Source organism: Euprymna scolopes, chromosome 28, assembly GCF_053919585.1.
Source record: "Euprymna scolopes isolate OS-2025 chromosome 28, ASM5391958v1, whole genome shotgun sequence".
In the NCBI taxonomy this organism is placed as follows: domain Eukaryota; kingdom Metazoa; phylum Mollusca; class Cephalopoda; order Sepiida; family Sepiolidae; genus Euprymna; species Euprymna scolopes.
This window is the reverse complement of record NC_136509.1, coordinates 2,679,733-2,700,232: the sequence shown is the minus strand read 5'-3', so window position 1 is coordinate 2,700,232 and position 20,500 is coordinate 2,679,733. Positions and strand designations below refer to the sequence as shown.

The 20,500-nt window shown below is 35.3% G+C and overlaps 1 protein-coding gene across 1 annotated transcript in view; it reads left to right on the top strand.

Annotated features, from left to right (window-relative positions):
• LOC145249431 (uncharacterized) overlaps positions 1-20,500 on the top strand; it is a 911,941-nt gene that overhangs the window by 259,610 nt on the left and 631,831 nt on the right. Inside the window, exons 31-32 of the mRNA XM_080110989.1 lie at positions 13,098-13,250; positions 18,489-18,844. Coding sequence (XP_079967115.1) covers positions 13,098-13,250; positions 18,489-18,844 — 509 coding nt within the window. The remainder of the gene's footprint in view (positions 1-13,097; positions 13,251-18,488; positions 18,845-20,500) is intronic.

The following is a 20,500-nucleotide window of genomic DNA, read 5'->3' as shown; positions in this document are numbered from 1 at the left end:
ACTAGCGAATAAATACTGGGACTCAAAGAAAGCGGACATTTGCCGGTAGTCGAATGGAAAATAATGAGACAAGCTACCACGTGCAGACATTTAGACGGCCCATGTAAATTATGTCTCCATCAAAAATTTGCTACCCTGTACTTTAAAGAACCCCAAAATCTATTAAACTTTAGACGAGAAATAGCAAACAACTGTGTTCACAAAATAAAACTTACTCTAGGATAGCGATACAAAATAGCTTTAAACTAACAATAACAATAGAAAACAAACAAATAAATAAATTAAATAAACATGAATATACGTAAACGATCACACATATATGTATATATATGTATATATATGTGCATGTATGTGTGTACACATAGGTATATTTATATATATAAAAAAAAGGAAAACGTCTACCTTAAACCACTAACCTAGTTCTAAAACAGATCCTTTGTTCGATAAAATGCATGCCCATTGGCTGATAGGAAGGGGCGCGGTGGATACTAGAAAGCTGATTGGCTAACTAAAAATCCTCAACATATATAAAAACAAGAAACAACCACAGAATTCGCGCATAAGCCTGACGAATCATATAGTGGATGAAACGCAGAATATTCAGTGTAGCTTAATCGCCATATATATTTTATAAATTACTAACTAGCTCTACCTACGTATTGAGCACTTTTGAAGTAAATACTTAAAGTTTACGCATAAATCTATACTTTCGTATATTAAATTTATGTGAGTAAGTGAAGTAGTTATATATGTATACATATATATATATATATATATATATATATATATATATATATATACTAACAGAGGTATCCAACGTTGTCCGGGACTGAATTAGAATGAACGAATGTTTCACACTTCCAATACTTTTAATCTAATCAAAATTGGTTAAAGAGCTCATTTCTTAATCAAATCGATGGATTTCTCGCTTTAGTCGGGACCCAACACAGTGCACCGGGAGGAAGCTTCACATTCTTCCCTGCAATGATTTATTCCACAATACATTGTACTCTAGAGTTTATAGTAAAGAACCAACTGCTAATTTTATAAAACTAACGTTATACACACACACATACACACACAGATATATATATATATGTATATATATATGTATGTATGAATAAAAAATCAATACGAAAAATATATAAATGCTTATATCTTTTCTGTATTTATGTCCTGTGTTGACGTGTAGGAATACAAAAAGTCTTTTGAAAAAAAAAAACAAGAATGTTTCCTTCAAAAGCACATAATTTTCGACCGATCCTTCGATATTCCTCAGTGTGAATGATAGAAAACATGATGAGCGATATAATGGCTTGAATTTAAATTTAAAATACAAAAGTCAAGTATCATGCTTCTATTGCGCTAAAAACATTATAAAATGTTAAGTTGTTACCGATTTAACAAGTTACCATTTTTTACACAGCATGACATCCATTTGAGAAGTGTTATCGCCGCACAGGCAGAAGGTCTACCGTAAAAGATAAAGAGTAGGTTTTTTGATAAGACTAGAGCGCGTTCAAAATTAACGTTTTTTTTCCGCGCAATAGAAGCATGATGCTTGACTTTTTCATTTTAAACTTACCTATTTACTATGCCTCCCCACGGGACAGAGTTAGACACCAGGGACGTTTTTTAACGTGGAGAACAGGTACAAAAATAAAACTTGTCTCAGTCGTGAAGGATTTCTCCTCCACCGAAAGAGAACAAGAAATAGAAGTGCAGCATCTGAAGAACAGATGGTATTTTTTTGCTCCCCCACCGAGCAAATTAGGCACAAGGCCGATTTTTAATGTGAGGAGTGTAGGGAGGGGGAAGGGAAAAAGGGGACCAGCTCCCGAGAGGTGGGAAATGGGAGCTGGTTAATGGTCAGGCATGTGGGGTTGCCCCCACATCTGGTCTTTGCTAGTCATAGCTAGTCATAGCTTGCAGCATCTGAAGAACAGATGGTATTTATTTGCTCCCCCACCGAGCAAATTAGGCACAAGGCCGATGTTTAATGTGAGGAGTGAAGGGGAAATGGGGGCCAACTCCCCGGGGAGTAGGGGAGTTGGATAGTGACAATTGGTATGAAGGGTTGCCCCTACATTGACCAAAGTCTTATATTTGGGGTTTCCCCCACATATGGTCTTTGCCTGCAGTATCTGCCGGAGCAGATGGTATTTGTTTGCTCTCCCACTGAGCAAATTAGGCACAAGGCCGATTTTTAATGTGAGGAGTGAAGGGGAAATGGGGACCAACTCCCCGGGGTGTAGGGGAGTTGAATAATGACAATTGGTATGAAGGGTTGCCCCAACATTGACCAAGGTCTTATATGTGAGGTTGCCCACACATATGGTCTTTGCTTGCAATATCTGCCGGAACAGATGGTGTTTATTTGCTCCCCCACTGAGCAAATTAGGCACAAGGCCGTTTTTAATGTGAGGTAAAAACCAGCTCCCCTAAAAGTAGGCAAAAAGGGGGCACTCTGGTTGCCAAAAATAATAATTGTCCCAGTATAGAGGGTTTCCCCTCCATTGACGGGTACAAATTATCTTAAGTGCAGCATCTGCCGGAACAGATGGTATTTATTTGCTCCCCCACCAGGCAAATTAGGCACAAGGCCGATTTTTAATGTGAGGAGTGAAGGGAGGGGGAAGGGAAAAAGGGGACCAGCTCCCGAGAGGTGGGAAATGGGAGCTGGTTAAAGGTCAGGCATGTGGGGTTGCCCCCACATCTGGTCTTTGCTAGTCATAGCTAGTCATAGCTAGTCATAGCTTGCAGTATCTGCCGGAACAGATGGTATTTATTTGCTCCCCCACCGAGCAAATTAGGCGCAAGGCCAATTTTTAATGTGAGGAGTGAAGGGAGGGGGAAGGGAAAAAGGGGACCAGCTCCCGAGAGGTGGGAAATGGGAGCTGGTTAAAGGTCAGGCATGTGGGGTTGCCCCACATCTGGTATTTGCTAGTCATAGCTAGTCATAGCTTGCAGTATCTGCCGGAACAGATGGTATTTATTTGCTCCCCCACCAAGCAAATTAGGCACAAGGCCGATTTTTAAAGTGAGGAGTGAAGGGGAAATGGGGACCAACTCCCCGAGGAGAAGGGGAGCTGGATAGTGACAATTGGCATGAAGGGTTGCCCCTACATTGACCAAGGTCTTATATGTGGAGTTGCCCCCACATATGGTCTTTGCTTGCAGTATCTGCCGGAACAGATGGTATTTTTTTGCTCCCCCACCGAGCAAATTAGGCACAAGGCCGATTTTTAATGTGAGGAGTGAAGGGAGGGGGAAGGGAAAAAGGGGACCAGCTCGCGAGAGGTGGGAAATGGGAGCTGGTTAATGGTCAGGCATGTGGGGTTGCCCCCACATCTGGTCTTTGCTAGTCATAGCTAGTCATAGCTTGCAGCATCTGCCGGAACAGATGGTATTTATTTGCTCCCCCACAGAGCAAATTAGGCACAAGGCCGTTTTTAATGTGAGGTAAAAAACCAGCTCCCCTAAAAGTAGGCAAAAAGGGGGCACTCTGGTTACCAAAAATAATAATTGTCCCAGTATAGAGGATTTCCCCTCCATTGACTGGTACAAATCATCTTAAGTGCAGTATCTGCCGGAACAGATGGTATTTATTTGCTCCCCCACCGAGCAAATTAGGCACAAGGCCGATTTTTAATGTGAGGAGTGAAGGGAAGGGGAAGGGAAAATGGGGACCAGCTCCCGAGAGGTGGGAAATGGGAGCTGGTTAAAGGTCAGGCATGTGAGGTTGCCCCCACATCTGGTCTTTGCTAGTCATAGCTTGCAGTATCTGTCGGAACAGATGGTATTTATTTGCTCCCCCACTGAGCAAATTAGGCACAAGGCCGTTTTTAATGTGAGGTAAAAACCAGCTCCCCTAAAAGTAGGCAAAAAAGGGGGCACTCTGGTTACCAAAAATAATAATTGTCCCAGTATAGAGGGTTTCCCCTCCATTGACTGGTACAAATTATCTTAAGTGCAGCATCTGTCGGAACAGATGGTATTTATTTGCTCCCCCACTGAGCAAATTAGGCACAAGGCCGTTTTTAATGTGAGGTAAAAACCAGCTCCCCTAAAAGGGGTCACTCTGGTTACCAAAATTAATAATTGTCCCAGTATAGAGGGTTTCCCCTCCATTGACTGGTACAAATTATCTTAAGTGTAGTATCTGCCGGAACAGATGGTATTTATTTGCTCCCCCACTGAGCAAATTAGGCACAAGGCCGTTTTTAATGTGAGGTAAAAACCAGCTCCCCTAAAAGGGGGCACTCTGGTTACCAAAAATAATAATTGTCCCAGTATATAGGGTTTCCCCTCCATTGACTGGTACAAATTATCTTAAGTGCAGTATCTGCCGGAACAGATGGTATTTATTTGCTCCCCCACCGAGCAAATTAGGCACAAGGCCGATTTTTAATGTGAGGAGTGAAGGGAGGGGGAAGGGGAAAAGGGGACCAGCTCCCGAGAGGTGGGAAATGGGAGCTGGTTAAAGGTCAGACATGTGGGGTTGCCCCCACATCTGGTCCTTGCTAGTCATAGCTTGCAGTATCTGCCGGAACAGATACTACACTTTGATCTTGACCAAAAGGCCAAGTCTACTTAAATTCAAGCCATTATATTTATAAAATTAATTTTATAGAATCAACAGCAGGTTCTTTGCACTGTAGAGTACAATGTGTTGTGGACTAAGTCATTTCAGCGAAGCATGTAAGACTTCCGATTCTTACACGGTGTTTGATCCCCGACTAAAGCGATGTATATATAGTTTACAGTTTTTATATATGTGCGTGTGTGTGTAGAGAGAGAGAGAGAGAGAGAGAGAGAGAGAGAGAGAGATGCATAAAGAGAGAGAGGTTCATGTATTTCGTTGTTTCATAATTTGATGCATATATAAATATTGTAATTTTTTCAATTTTTATTTTCATCATCAATTTTCTGTTCTATTTAGTATATTAGGCTTTCTATCATATCGATAAATTCTTATATAAACATAATATTTATCATTATAATGTTATAAAATATATTTATATGTAAGAATATATATATATATATATATATATATATATATATATATATATGATGTGATATAGCGAAACAGTACTGTCTGTGGATTATACACACACACACACACACATATATATATATATATATATTAATTTTATTTATACAAACATTAATGGCTACATATGTGCATACATGTTTCTGTAATCACCCACGTTGGGGGATTACGTCTTCAGGCCAAGAACTACCTTCAAAAGTGACATTTCCACCAAATACATTTTTCTACTTCGTTTATCAAGTTAAAAATACAACCTGGGTGGGAGTCAAAAAAAACAAAAAACGGTAAAAGGATGAGTGAGGTCTCTGAAGATGATAAACATCTTTTTTCTCTTCCCCTTCCCCCATCTAACCTAACTTTTGGCTTTTTATGACATAGGGTACTTGAGAGTTTAGTTTTCTTGTCTTAGAGTCTGTAAGTTAATAACCTTAGCTATGGTCAACCAAGTACTGACCGGTGCCTTTTAATCTACCTCCACCCACACATACACACAACACACACACATAACACATCCATACACAGACACTGCCAACACACACACACACATTAATCAATATATTCAAAAGCGAATCCATGCTGAACACTCTTTGTTTTATTTACTGAAACTAGACAATGATTCTGAAACTACATAGAGGATAAAGTAAAAGTTACATTAAGGTAAATAAAAAAATATAAATGAATAAAAATAAAATAAATAAATAAATAAAAATAAATAAAAAATATAAAATATAATAAAAAATAAAAAATAAAAAATAAAAATAAATAAAATAAAAAAATAAAAATAAAAAAATAAAAAATAAAAAAATAAATTAAGAATAAAGTAAAATTAAATTAAAACAAATAAACCAACAAAATGTGAATAAATATAAACCCGAAAGTTTTCTAAACCCCACATGTACCTATATGCGTGTATCAATACACTTATAAATGTCTAACATTTATCTACACCCGCGCATATATACACACACACATTACAGACATACAGAGACAAATAATAGTATTTTTCTTTACTTATGCAGCGTGGTAACATCTTCGTATATGCAATATTATGCTACCCGACTACAGACGGGTGTACATATATACATATATATATACATATATATATATATACATACATATACACACATATACACAAACACACACATACATACATAAATACATACATATACATATATATATATATATATATATACACATACATACATATAAACACACGCACACAACAGACATACATATACATATCAACACATACATACATATATAACATATATATAAACAACATTCGGACATCCATACATTTTTGTAATCTATATTGTTACAACAATTCTATACGAGGCCGCCTATTCTAATAGTTCAGAAATATACGTGTGTATACATACATCTACATACAATAGACACAGAGACACATCCACATACAAACATACACACCGATACATAGATACAGATATACATATATATATATAAACATACAAACATACATGCATACGTAAAATACACCTATATATCCAAAGTCACACAAATATAGACATATATATATATACATGCAAACATGTACCGTGCCACCAAATGATACATCTAAAGTAGAAACAGACATGAATACACCTACTGTATAAATTCACTTTTTCTATCAAATTCCACATCTCTAGTTATGTTTCATGGCCGCTTCCGCTTGTTACACTTTCTTAAGTTGTAGGTTTTTACCGTAAAAATTGACACTACGTAAAAATTTATATTGAATTCAGTATGAAGTTCATAGGGTTATCCTCATATTTAACAAAGATTCTTTCGATGGTAAGGCAGATATACATAAGATGTATTACGACACAATAATAATATATAATAACATATGACAGAAATCAGAGTATTTAGGTTATATAAACCTAGTATATAAGCTTATATATTGTAGTACTTACCTTCATCTTTGCTTATTCACTCTAATACCCTTATTCCTTTCTCTTCCATTTACCCTTCATTCCTTACTTTCTTTCATCTATTTATTTCTTCTATTTTTTTTATTTTTTTTTTTTTTTAATATTAATAAATTATTTTTCCTACCCGGGTCTATAAAGATCATATATCCATACATGCACACACCCAAAAATATTCATATGCATACATTATTACGGGCTTCACTCAAAACGATCTATTACTCATTTAGTTCAAATATACCTTCATACAGGTGCTTATTTCGGCTCGTAATAACATAACTGCTCGATGAAGTAGAACATTAAGTGACTTACGTAACCCATATGGGTATGATTATAGTTGCGACCTCACTTATCCTCTTTTTTTCCTTCTTTTTTTTTTTGGGGGGGGGGTTATTTGATGGGGGTTAGTTGTATTTATAGCAGTTCCATTATCCCAATTTAGAGTTCCTTAAGTGCATGTATTCTGAAATGTTTGCAGGATATAGCAGTTTCTTGTTTAATATTCAATAATTTTTCTCGGTCTTTAAACCTAGTTATCTCAAGTTTTTCTGATAAGCATAATAGACATGGTGAGTTCAATGAGTGGCAAGTATTGGCCCTTCTAATAATATTCCATTCTATACTAGGTGTTTTATTTTCTCTAACTAATTTCCAGTAATATAACGATAAGGAAGTGTCCTTTTCATATGTTTGATTATTCATCGAGCGTGTATGTCCATAGAATCTATTTTTGAAAGTCATTTGGGTACTCCCTATGTAGAATCTTTCGTCCCTTGGGTTCTCCATCGGGAATATCCTTGCTTGGTATACCACCGATGAGGTCAGACATTCATTTTTTATTGGGCATTCCTCAGGTTTTTTACAGTTACATTTATTCACCGCAGTGTTTGCACTAGTATTCTCCCCTTCTCTATTAGTCGTCTTTAAAATTCTTCCATTATGCTTTTTTATAATCCTTTCCAAATTATCACTACAGCTGTAACTTAATTTTAATGTATTTTTATTAAATATCTTATGTAATATATTATTTGGTGGGAAATGCTTATTAATAAGTTGTAAAAATTTTGCACCAAGTTTTGTTTTCAACATAATGTTAAAGGGGGGTGTGAACCAAATAATTTTCCTACCACGATTTCTAGATCCATTTGTGCTAGTGTTATTTATTTTATATTTTATCTCTATGTCCTTATATCCACTATTTTTAAGTGCTGTATTATAAATAGCTTTGCAATTATTGAAAGTTACTTCATTAGATGAATTGTTACTTATTCTACTTTCAATAGATAACGGTATATGTTTAATAATGGATGGTGGATGGTTAGACTGCGGGTGTATATAAATAGGATTAGCGTTATCCTTCATATATGGTTTATAAGCATTTAAATCCAAATCTAAAGTAACGTCAAGGAAATCAACCTGTTTTAAGTTAGCATTAACTTCTACTTTTAGGCCAAAATTTTTCATGTCCCTATGGATTGCTCTCCTAATTTGATCGCATTTAACACTTGTAGCATTCTTCACTATTATCAGCCCATCATCACGATATAGGCCCATGTCCCTTCTATCAATAATATTATCGTTCGTTAAATTATGAATGATATAAAGTCCAACGAGATCTGTTGCCTCTGCAGAGTCCAGCGATCCCATTGATACCCCGAAAAAGTTGTTTTGCCCATTTTTTGCCCATTGTTCCCCGTTATAGACAAGGACAGTTGTGCGGCATTTCATAATAATATCCAAATCCTCCTCGGAGACATTAGTATAGGTCTTGGCAAATTCAATTGCCTTTCCAAAGAGATCCTTTGTGATTGACGGGTAGTAATCCATAATGTCAAATTGCACAAAGGCGCAGTTTTTCTTGTTGGCAATGTTAAGAAACCATTTTACCGGATCCGCCGTATTTATCCATAGGTTCAGGTTGAACTGCCGTTTTAATTCTAGATTGATTTTCTCTAATATTCTTTTATTAATCTTTCCAATTTCGGGTCTGATCTAGAAATCGTGGTAGGAAAATTATTTGGTTCACACCCCCCTTTAACATTATGTTGAAAACAAAACTTGGTGCAAAATTTTTACAACTTATTAATAAGCATTTCCCACCAAATAATATATTACATAAGATATTTAATAAAAATACATTAAAATTAAGTTACAGCTGTAGTGATAATTTGGAAAGGATTATAAAAAAGCATAATGGAAGAATTTTAAAGACGACTAATAGAGAAGGGGAGAATACTAGTGCAAACACTGCGGTGAATAAATGTAACTGTAAAAAACCTGAGGAATGCCCAATAAAAAATGAATGTCTGACCTCATCGGTGGTATACCAAGCAAGGATATTCCCGATGGAGAACCCAAGGGACGAAAGATTCTACATAGGGAGTACCCAAATGACTTTCAAAAATAGATTCTATGGACATACACGCTCGATGAATAATCAAACATATGAAAAGGACACTTCCTTATCGTTATATTACTGGAAATTAGTTAGAGAAAATAAAACACCTAGTATAGAATGGAATATTATTAGAAGGGCCAATACTTGCCACTCATTGAACTCACCATGTCTATTATGCTTATCAGAAAAACTTGAGATAACTAGGTTTAAAGACCGAGAAAAATTATTGAATATTAAACAAGAAACTGCTATATCCTGCAAACATTTCAGAATACATGCACTTAAGGAACTCTAAATTGGGATAATGGAACTGCTATAAATACAACTAACCCCCATCAAATAACCCCCCCCCCAAAAAAAAAGAAGGAAAAAAAGAGGATAAGTGAGGTCGCAACTATAATCATACCCATATGGGTTACGTAAGTCACTTAATGTTCTACTTCATCGAGCAGTTATGTTATTACGAGCCGAAATAAGCACCTGTATGAAGGTATATTTGAACTAAATGAGTAATAGATCGTTTTGAGTGAAGCCCGTAATAATGTATGCATATGAATATTTTTGGGTGTGTGCATGTATGGATATATGATCTTTATAGACCCGGGTAGGAAAAATAATTTATTAATATTAAAAAAAAAAAAAAATAAAAAAAATAGAAGAAATAAATAGATGAAAGAAAGTAAGGAATGAAGGGTAAATGGAAGAGAAAGGAATAAGGGTATTAGAGTGAATGAGCAAAGATGAAGGTAAGTACTACAATATATAAGCTTATATACTAGGTTTATATAACCTAAATACTCTGATTTCTGTCATATGTTATTATATATTATTATTGTGTCGTAATACATCTTATGTATATCTGCCTTACCATCGAAAGAATCTTTGTTAAATATGAGGATAACCCTATGAACTTCATACTGAATTCAATATAAATTTTTACGTAGTGTCAATTTTTACGGTAAAAACCTACAACTTAAGAAAGTGTAACAAGCGGAAGGGGCCATGAAACATAACTAGAGATGTGGAATTTGATAGAAAAAGTGAATTTATACAGTAGGTGTATTCATGTCTGTTTCTACTTTAGATGTATCATTTGGTGGCACGGTACATGTTTGCATGTATATATATATATGTCTATATTTGTGTGACTTTGGATATATAGGTGTATTTTACGTATGCATGTATGTTTGTATGTTTATATATATATATGTATATCTGTATCTATGTATCGGTGTGTATGTTTGTATGTGGATGTGTCTCTGTGTCTATTGTATGTAGATGTATGTATACACACGTATATTTCTGAACTATTAGAATAGGCGGCCTCGTATAGAATTGTTGTAACAATATAGATTACAAAAATGTATGGATGTCCGAATGTTGTTTATATATATGTTATATATGTATGTATGTGTTGATATGTATATGTATGTCTGTTGTGTGCGTGTGTTTATATGTATGTATGTGTATATATATATATATATATATGTATATGTATGTATTTATGTATGTATGTGTGTGTTTGTGTATATGTGTGTATATGTATGTATATATATATATATATGTATATATATATGTATATATGTACACCCGTCTGTAGTCGGGTAGCATAATATTGCATATACGAAGATGTTACCACGCTGCATAAGTAAAGAAAAATACTATTATTTGTCTCTGTATGTCTGTAATGTGTGTGTGTATATATGCGCGGGTGTAGATAAATGTTAGACATTTATAAGTGTATTGATACACGCATATAGGTACATGTGGGGTTTAGAAAACTTTCGGGTTTATATTTATTCACATTTTGTTGGTTTATTTGTTTTAATTTAATTTTACTTTATTCTTAATTTATTTTTTTATTTTTTATTTTTTTTATTTTTTATTTTTTTATTTTATTTATTTTTATTTTTTATTTTTTATTTTTTATTATATTTTATATTTTTTATTTATTTTTATTTATTTATTTATTTTATTTTTATTCATTTATATTTTTTTATTTACCTTAATGTAACTTTTACTTTATCCTCTATGTAGTTTCAGAATCATTGTCTAGTTTCAGTAAATAAAACAAAGAGTGTTCAGCATGGATTCGCTTTTGAATATATTGATTAATGTGTGTGTGTGTGTTGGCAGTGTCTGTGTATGGATGTGTTATGTGTGTGTGTTGTGTGTATGTGTGGGTGGAGGTAGATTAAAAGGCACCGGTCAGTACTTGGTTGACCATAGCTAAGGTTATTAACTTACAGACTCTAAGACAAGAAAACTAAACTCTCAAGTACCCTATGTCATAAAAAGCCAAAAGTTAGGTTAGATGGGGGAAGGGGAAGAGAAAAAAGATGTTTATCATCTTCAGAGACCTCACTCATCCTTTTACCGTTTTTTGTTTTTTTTGACTCCCACCCAGGTTGTATTTTTAACTTGATAAACGAAGTAGAAAAATGTATTTGGTGGAAATGTCACTTTTGAAGGTAGTTCTTGGCCTGAAGACGTAATCCCCCAACGTGGGTGATTACAGAAACATGTATGCACATATGTAGCCATTAATGTTTGTATAAATAAAATTAATATACATGCTCTGTTCACTCATTGAGCACTATTTTGGTAGACACGTGTTGTTTCATTGGATGTACTTCTAGGAAACTAAACTCTACTGGCTATATATATATATATATATATATATATATATATATATATATATATATATTGTCGTCTTCATCCAGTACTGTTTCGCTGTATCTCATCAGTGTGACTAGACAGACAACTACCTCAAGCCAGGATCGAAACTTGACCGCCCAAACGACAATCAAGGTTTCTCGCTATTACGCTATTCGGCTGCTGATGTTTTGACATCGTCCAAATGCCTAAGGTTGATTTGTTTACACAAGGAGCATTGCTTAATCCGCAATGGCAGTTTGTTGATGTATCTTTATTTAATTCAACATTGTAAAAAATAACGGAAATACTGCTTGATTGTTTTTTTTTAATTTTACTATTTTTCTTTCATGATACTTCCTGTTTGGATTCGAAAGAAATAATATGTATTTCATATGTATCACGAACATTCTCAGTTCTTCGTTGAATCAACATTAGGTAAAAAAAAGGAAACCGATTTAAAACAGCCGGAGGAAATGAGGTAGCTATGAAACCGGCGCGTGAATTTAATTAGACTACAAGTAAACGGTTTCACAATTTTTCAAAACGGATGTCAACATTCAAAGAATTCACGCCACAGCATTAAATGATATTACGTTAAGCTTTTTAAAATATGATGGTTTATTATATGGTGATATTATAATGTGTTCGTTGTTGGATTTTGACGACGATACGTTCTAGTAATTTTTAATTGGTTACCTAATGCATTATTTTAGTGTTCCTGGTTTGAATTCGTCTTAAATGGGCAGTTATACTTTGTAGATGTTAAGCTAGTTAGCTAGCATTTTCAAGATACCTAATCAGTATTGGTTGTAAAAAACAATGTAGCTACTAGCTTTATTACTAAGTAGCTTTCTTACATTAAAATACATGTCAGGATAAGTTTGCAGCAAACGAAAATACTTCAGGGTCGCTAGCGTGATTGTAGCGTGATTGCCGCGAGGGTTCAAATGATGCTATTTCGAGTGTTGATCGACATCAAATCGCTATTACAATAGAATATAGATACTTTTTCGCTGTAACAATTCTTAAATGTTTCTTAATTTTTTATATTCCTTGGCAGGTGGCGGTATACTCCATATTACGGTGAAAACTACGCTGACAGTGGATGGTCTCATCACAGCCAATAGCAATGACCTTCAGCCGAGCATTAACAAAGGTGGAGCCAGCGGCGGCAGTGGCGGCAGTATAATCATTGTCACAGGAAATATAACAGGTCTGTAATACGTCATTACGTATAGTATTTTCATGTTTTGGGTTTGTTTGTTTTCTACAAAGGGTCACCACTTATCGGGGTCTGGATACCACTTGAGGATAAGTGTTAATGTGTGTAAAATAGTCATTAAGACCGTAGCGTAGTAATCGTTAGTCGTGGAAATTTGGTAGTATATTATTTAAGAGGATGGTTTAACAAAAATCTTTATGTTGGACATGAGGACGACAATGTTATAGTCAATTGCAATGCAAACCAGCGAAACAGAGTTCCACAGTCGGACAGTTCTAGGAGAGAAGCTTTGTTCATGGAATCCACGTTTAGGTTTAGGCACCGATAGAGGGTAGAGGAAATTATTGATAGTGTTTTTGGCCAGACGAGTGTTTTCTTTAAAGATTAGCAAGGGGATACTATAGATTGGAGCTCAGATGAACACTTGCCATGACAATAACGATAGAGCAAAGACAATCTCACAATTTTCTTTCTGTAAGAAAAAGGTTGCAGAGAAAAGACAACAATGCATAGTTTTATATATTTGCATAAACGTCGAAAACGTGTTAAATGTGTATTTTATATTTTGGTTTACTTTTAAGTTTTAGAAAATATGCAGTTTTACCGAATTATTCCTTTTAGATACTTAAACAGTGAATCGGAATTATTTCGAATAATCAATCTTCATCTAAAATAATCAAAAGTGTAACAATGTATTTAGTTTTGTTATTTCAATCTCTACTTATAAAATTATTACATTTTAACAGATTCTAAAACTACAAAATTTATAAGGATTTTTCAAATGATATTTTATTGAGAAATTTAAATGCTTGCAAAGCCCTCTCAAATTTTACATGGAAGTGTACTTTATTTTTTCATCTATTATAATAAGATAAATGTCTGACTTATTACCGAAGCAACCGTAAAACATCGTTTTGGATATTATTTCACAATTTAATTACCTAATAACAGGAATTTTAAATATGTAACTGCTGTTGTATCCTAATTGTATTTCAATAAATGATGAATTGCTGAAGCTAAAAAACACACACAAACATATATGAAATAAATGGAAAAAGTTTTCTAATCCTCTGACTGTTGCTTCCTTATTTAGTTCGTTCGTTACGCTTTTTAAACGCCAAATACAATTAGTGATGGCTTAAATGCTTCTAAACTCTCAAATCGCAATATTCAACTTTTGAAAGCAAATATAAAAACTCGGTACAAGAATAAAAGAACGACATCCTTTTGATGTAGTATTGTTTCCAAATATCATCTTAATGATATTTGATCATTGTTGTGATTGTGTTAGAAAAGAATTCGTAGTCATTTCGACGTGTATTGGTTCTTCGGTGAAGAAAGAACTAAGTAAAATCTTACGTAAAAAAAGGGATCATTCGAAAGAAATCTTGTGTGCCAAGAGATCCTGGAATGAAGGAGTAAATTAAATATTTCTTCTTAAAAACTGATTTTATTACTTGTATTGAACTATGTAGCACAATATTACTTTAGGTGTGTTTATTGGTACTTATTAATTTATTAAATTATCTCATTTGGATCAGTTCTACATTTAAAATACAATAGACAGTATTTTCATAGAAAGGTTAATAATCTCGTATTTGCTGCGTTTTATTGTTTTTTTTCCTACACACGAAAAAAACTAATTTTTGCTCAATACAGAAAAATATCAGCTTTATTAAAACGTATTTGTTTATCGCTACCTCTTTTATTATATAAAAGACACTTTGTGTTGCGTCAGTTCCTTTCGCATAGGTTCGAAAACGGTTGAGCCTATCTTTTGCAAATCTTATACAAATGTAATGTATATGTCTGACAGTGTTCTTAGATAGGTTCTGTACAGAAATGCATCCGATAAATATCAAAAAGCGAAAATATCCGATCTTAAAAATAGTCTTTCGTCTCTTATAAATAATAATAAAAAAATTTTTAGAGGGGAATATTTGACGTTGTACCGACCAAGGGAAGTAATACATCGGAGCAAATCATTTCTTCTTAAAATAGCATATTTATTTTCATCTGGAGATATAGTTCAGTGGTAGCGCATTCGACTATAGATTGAATACTGCCGTGTTCAAGCCGAGCTGTATCATAGCGTTATATTTGATTTTTTTCTTATTAATAAGTTCAATTTAAGATAAAAGAAGATATACCATTTAAAATCGCTGCAACTCATATTTGCATATTTTAAAACTAAACATTAATCAGAAGTGACGTTTCCAGAGCATTCATCGTAAACCCAAATATCAGTTTACGGGATATTGTAAACAAACACAAACGGGATTTGATGAACGACATTATAATTATTATTTTTCATTTTTTTTTTCTTTTTGCGAATTAGTTACCGGGAAAATTATTCCTCGTAATATATTATATTCAATAGAGGATTGAGTGTCTATAATAATACATGCGCAATCTGCATAAATAAAAATATCATGTTTAAGCGTATTGTACGGCCAGGCAACGCCGGATGGCTAGCTAGTTAAATATATTTTCATTGTATGGAATTTCTACGGATCCTGCTAGTCTCGTAAAAACATTAGAGAAGTGTTTCAAGAATTTATTCGGATAATTTAGTATCACTTTTATGAAATCGTCAGAATAGAACTAATAGCATACGTTGAATTAATTATCTGGTATGATTGTGTTTGCTTGAATAATTCTAAATATGTTTGAGCAAAAGTAAGGCGGATATGTTCTCTAGAGATTTAATGTTATCTGGCATAGATTTCTTCTTTAAAACTACGAAATATGTTTGTAAATGTTTATACGAGGGGCGTGCCCCTGACCCACTTCCCATAGCAGTAGAGCAACGAAACTTGGCACAGTTATTAGTCTTTCTCTGCATAGGAACCACACAGAGTTATGCATTTCTCCCATCCTTTGATGTTTGTAGAACACTTCAGGTGGTCCTCCAACCACGACGTGACTTCAGAAATCAAGGCTGCATCATCTGGGAAACGCTTTCCTTTCAAAAACAACTTCATGGCCGGGAAGAGGTGAAAGTCAAAGGGGGCAAGGTCATGAGAGTAGGGAGGATGGGGTAGGATTTCATAACCACACACCTGTGCTTCTGATCTGGCGACATGCGAATTGTGGACCGGAGCGTTGTCCTGCATGAGGAGGGCACCTTTGCTTATCTTGCCCCGCCTCTTGATTTTGATAGCTTCCCTTAATTTCCTCAAAAGTGAAGCATAATAGGCTTCGGTAATTGTGGTACCCTTTTCCAGAAAATCTGTCATCACTACTCCGTCTTGGTCCCAGAAGACTCTGAGCATGACCTTGCCAGTGGAGGGCTGCACCCTTGCCTTCTTTGAAGGAGGTGAGTCCAATTGCTTTCACTGCATTGACTGGGCTTTGGTCTCTGGATCATAGGGATGGACTCAGGTTTCATCCTGTGTAATCAGTCTTTTGAAAAACTTTGACTCATCTTCTTGGCACATCTCCAAATTCATCCTCGAGCACTCGACGCGTTCTCGCTTCTGGAATGGTGTGAGCAACCTGGAAATCCATCTGGCAGACATCTTATGCATATGCAAATGGTCATGAATGACAGTTTCTACAGACCCTGTACTAATCTTGACATCTTGGGCTATTTGGCGAATTGTAATGCGCCGCTTTTCCGAAAGTAATACACTTATGCCATTTATGAAGCCATTACATTTAAAACAAAGCATAAACGTTGAATTAATCAAATACATATTTTTAATTTAATTGTTTGGAATATTATCTTAATTTTCTTGTTGTGGTTTTCACGACGTTTCGCCCAATTATTTCTCTGGCCTTCGTCAGGTTAACCCCGACGGGATAGGAATGTCGAAGCCTTCATCTACATCCATAGCCATTGCTGACTTCAATAGCTGTTGTCATCTCACCGCGGTTTTGGTCATCTTATCCTCTGACCGGCTTTGGGAATGAGTGGCCAAAACGTTGTGAAAACAACAACTAAAATATGTGGATAATAGTCCAAATAATTAATAAAAATATACAAATTACTCATCTCCAAAATAATTCCAAAACTAATTCAATGATATAATAAAATACAGTTATTTATCTACTTTAACAATTCTCTATATTTTTTGTATTCATTTCTTAACCAGATCAAAGTTTTGCAAATATTCTTTTTAGGAAATTAATATACAAATATGATTTGTTCTTTGATACTGACACATGTTTTTTTTTTTTATAAATCATCTGAAAAAAAGTCAAGTAAAAACGAATTAGTCATTATTTCAAGAGAAACTGAAGATTAGGTTTTTCGTCGGCAGATTCATCATTTTAACTTTTTTATTATTTTGTTCACATTCTATGAGTGATGTTTCTGACAAAGGGGGAAAATTGTGTCAAGCTTTGTCAGAAGCTATGCACCTAACATTTATCGTAATTAGCTGTTGTTCTTGAAGTACTTTTTTATAGCTTTTTGCATTGAATGGCTGTACGTCTTGTCTGAAGCAATTTCAATTAGAAACATATTTATATTCTTGCATATTGTAGAAGAAATTCTTCTAATGCGCTCACCTCCAAAAGACAGAAAGATTATTCTGTTTGCTGTCAACGCACAGGGGCTGGGAGAGGAAAAAGAATAAGCGGTACACGTGTTTGGTTTTATGGGAAAGAGGGTGAGACTAATCACGAGAATTTCCGAAATTTGAGAGGAATAAAAGACCGAACTCGGACGAATAGGTGACTGTACTTTTGCTCAAGCAGAGAAAACGGTGAGAGGAGAGAAAAGTCCACTCCTAAAGAAAGCCCCGGCTCAAGGTGAGAAAGAAAGTGAGGCTGAAGGACCCAGCAGGTTTCACGTATTCAAAATATTTAGCAAGTATATGCTAACACTTCCATCAAATATACCCGCAACTGTATGTACAAATTATTAGGTTATGTGTATGGGAGTGCATGTGTGTGTGTGCGATGTTGATAAATTTATAGCAAGCATTATATATAATCGATAGTATAATAAATAAACAAGGCTTCTTCGACGATTTATGAATGCCTCTTTGTAGGCTTAAGATCTGCTCCGTTTTATTTTACCTTTCAATCTGCCCCTTTGGACATTAGATGTGTTACATAAATATTGTTACAATGTATTTTATTATCGAATTAATATAACAATTGCATTGTCCTATTTTCTTGCATAAACTAAGCCAAAAATCATAGTTATGTCCTTAAATGAACGCACAAAATTGTCGATGTATTAATAATGAATTATTCTGACTCTTTTTCGCTTTTCAGGAAGTCACACTGGTTCAATCCAAGCTCTCGGTGGCAGCGGCGACATTCATCGTGGAGGGGGAGGTGGATCTGGTGGCCGTGTTGCAATCTATCACGATACGCACAACAGCCAGTCTCCATACAGAGGAAGTATCGATGTTTGGGGTGGAACAGCTCTGCAGGGTACTGAACCTGGCGCCTCGGGGACTGTGTACTTGCAAAATGTGCGCACCCAGAAATCAATTCTCAAAGTTGCCAACAAGGGGAGGAAACAAATATCTGAAGACACTGACATCCCGAATGAAGGCCGTCGGCTTGATTTGGCCAACCGGAAACTCAGAGGAAAACAGACTGTATATCAAACGTCTGGGTTCACCGTAAGTAACACAAAAATGTAGAATCAATGGGCTTTTTTTGTGTTTTTATTACATTTTCACCCCAAACAAGGCACCTTGCCACTTTGATGTAGAGGACTACTATCAGGAACCTAAGTTCCAAGGGGTACTATGTAGGGAATTTATCAGCAAGATGTCTGTTCACATTACACTTGAACCTCTGCATGTAAGTAAGGTTGGAGAAGCAGGAAACCGGAAGAGAATTCCAAAGTCCCGCAGTTCTGAGGTAGAAGCTATTAGAGTAAAAGGCTTTCTTACATCTAGGGATCTCAACTGTGTAGGGGTGGGACTTCGCTGCTCGTCAGGTATTTTCGTCGAGAGGGTATAAGTGCTTGTAGTTCGTCAGACCATTCGCCATTAAAATACTTGTAAAACAGGCAGCGGGATGCAATATTTTGTCGGCGGGACAGGGGCTGAATTTTAGATGACAGTTCAGGACCTATTAGGTTGGTGACTCTCTTTTGTCCCTGTCTAGCAGCGAGAGACTAGTAGCATATGGACTAGCCCAAATGGACAGCAGTACTCGATACATGGGCAAATGGTGGTTTTGTAGAGGTACAGGATACTTTCAGGCGTAAGTAACTTTCTTGCACGATAGAGAGAGCCCACCTTCTTAGCAGCAGCCTTAGCAATGATCTCGATGTATCTTTTCCAACTCATATTTCCTGTGAACGTTTAGCCAAGGAGCTTGAACGAAGTGCTCTCAGGTAAAATATCTCTAGCCATAGCTAGTGGTGGTTAGTAAGGTTTCATGTAATTATTAAAGGAAACGAGCTTTGTCTTGGCAGCGTTGAACGTTGCCATCCATTTATAACCCAATACCACTAGAGACTGAAGATCTTCCTTTAGAGTTTCGGCCATTATATTAGATATGTGCTCATTGGTTTTCCTCACCTACCTGCTATAGAGCGTGGTGTCGTCGACAAATCTACCCATCTCAGAGACAATTTTGGTGCTATTGACTTTTTTTGATTAGAGCTAATTCATTTCGCTTATTCTCTATTTTATGCGGTCTCGTTTTACCGATGGTAAGCCAATATAAAATCAACTCTTTTGTATTTTGTATCAAATGTTTTTAACTCTTTCATAACCGATATCATGTTTTTATTAATATTTCTATTTATATCTATTTATGTATTGTAATCCTTGTAATTTATTAAATGATCTGCTTTGTCTACGAGGTCTATTTTGAACACTTCAAAATAAACCTCCTAGACTAGTAGAGGGTGCCCCTTTTTCTTCTCGGCATCCTTTCTTACAGAGGAGACCTTGCAAGCTTGTTGTAATTATTTTCATCGCAAGTGTTCGTCTGAGCGCCAGTTTATGTTCCTCCTTGCAAAATTCTCACGAAAAATACTCGTCTAGTTGAAACCACTATCAATATTTTCCCCCACTCTTTTTCTGTGCGTAAACCTAAACGTGGATCCCATGAACAAATCTACTTTCTTAGAACTATACGCCCGTTGAACTCTGTTCCGTTTGCCTGCTTTTCAGCTTACTACAACATTATCGACTTATCAAGTCCAACGTTAATCAGTTTTTGATGATCCGCTCTCTTAAGCAATCCAATTTACCAAATTTCCACAACTAACGATTACTACGATATTGTACCATTGACTACCGTACACTTATTAAACC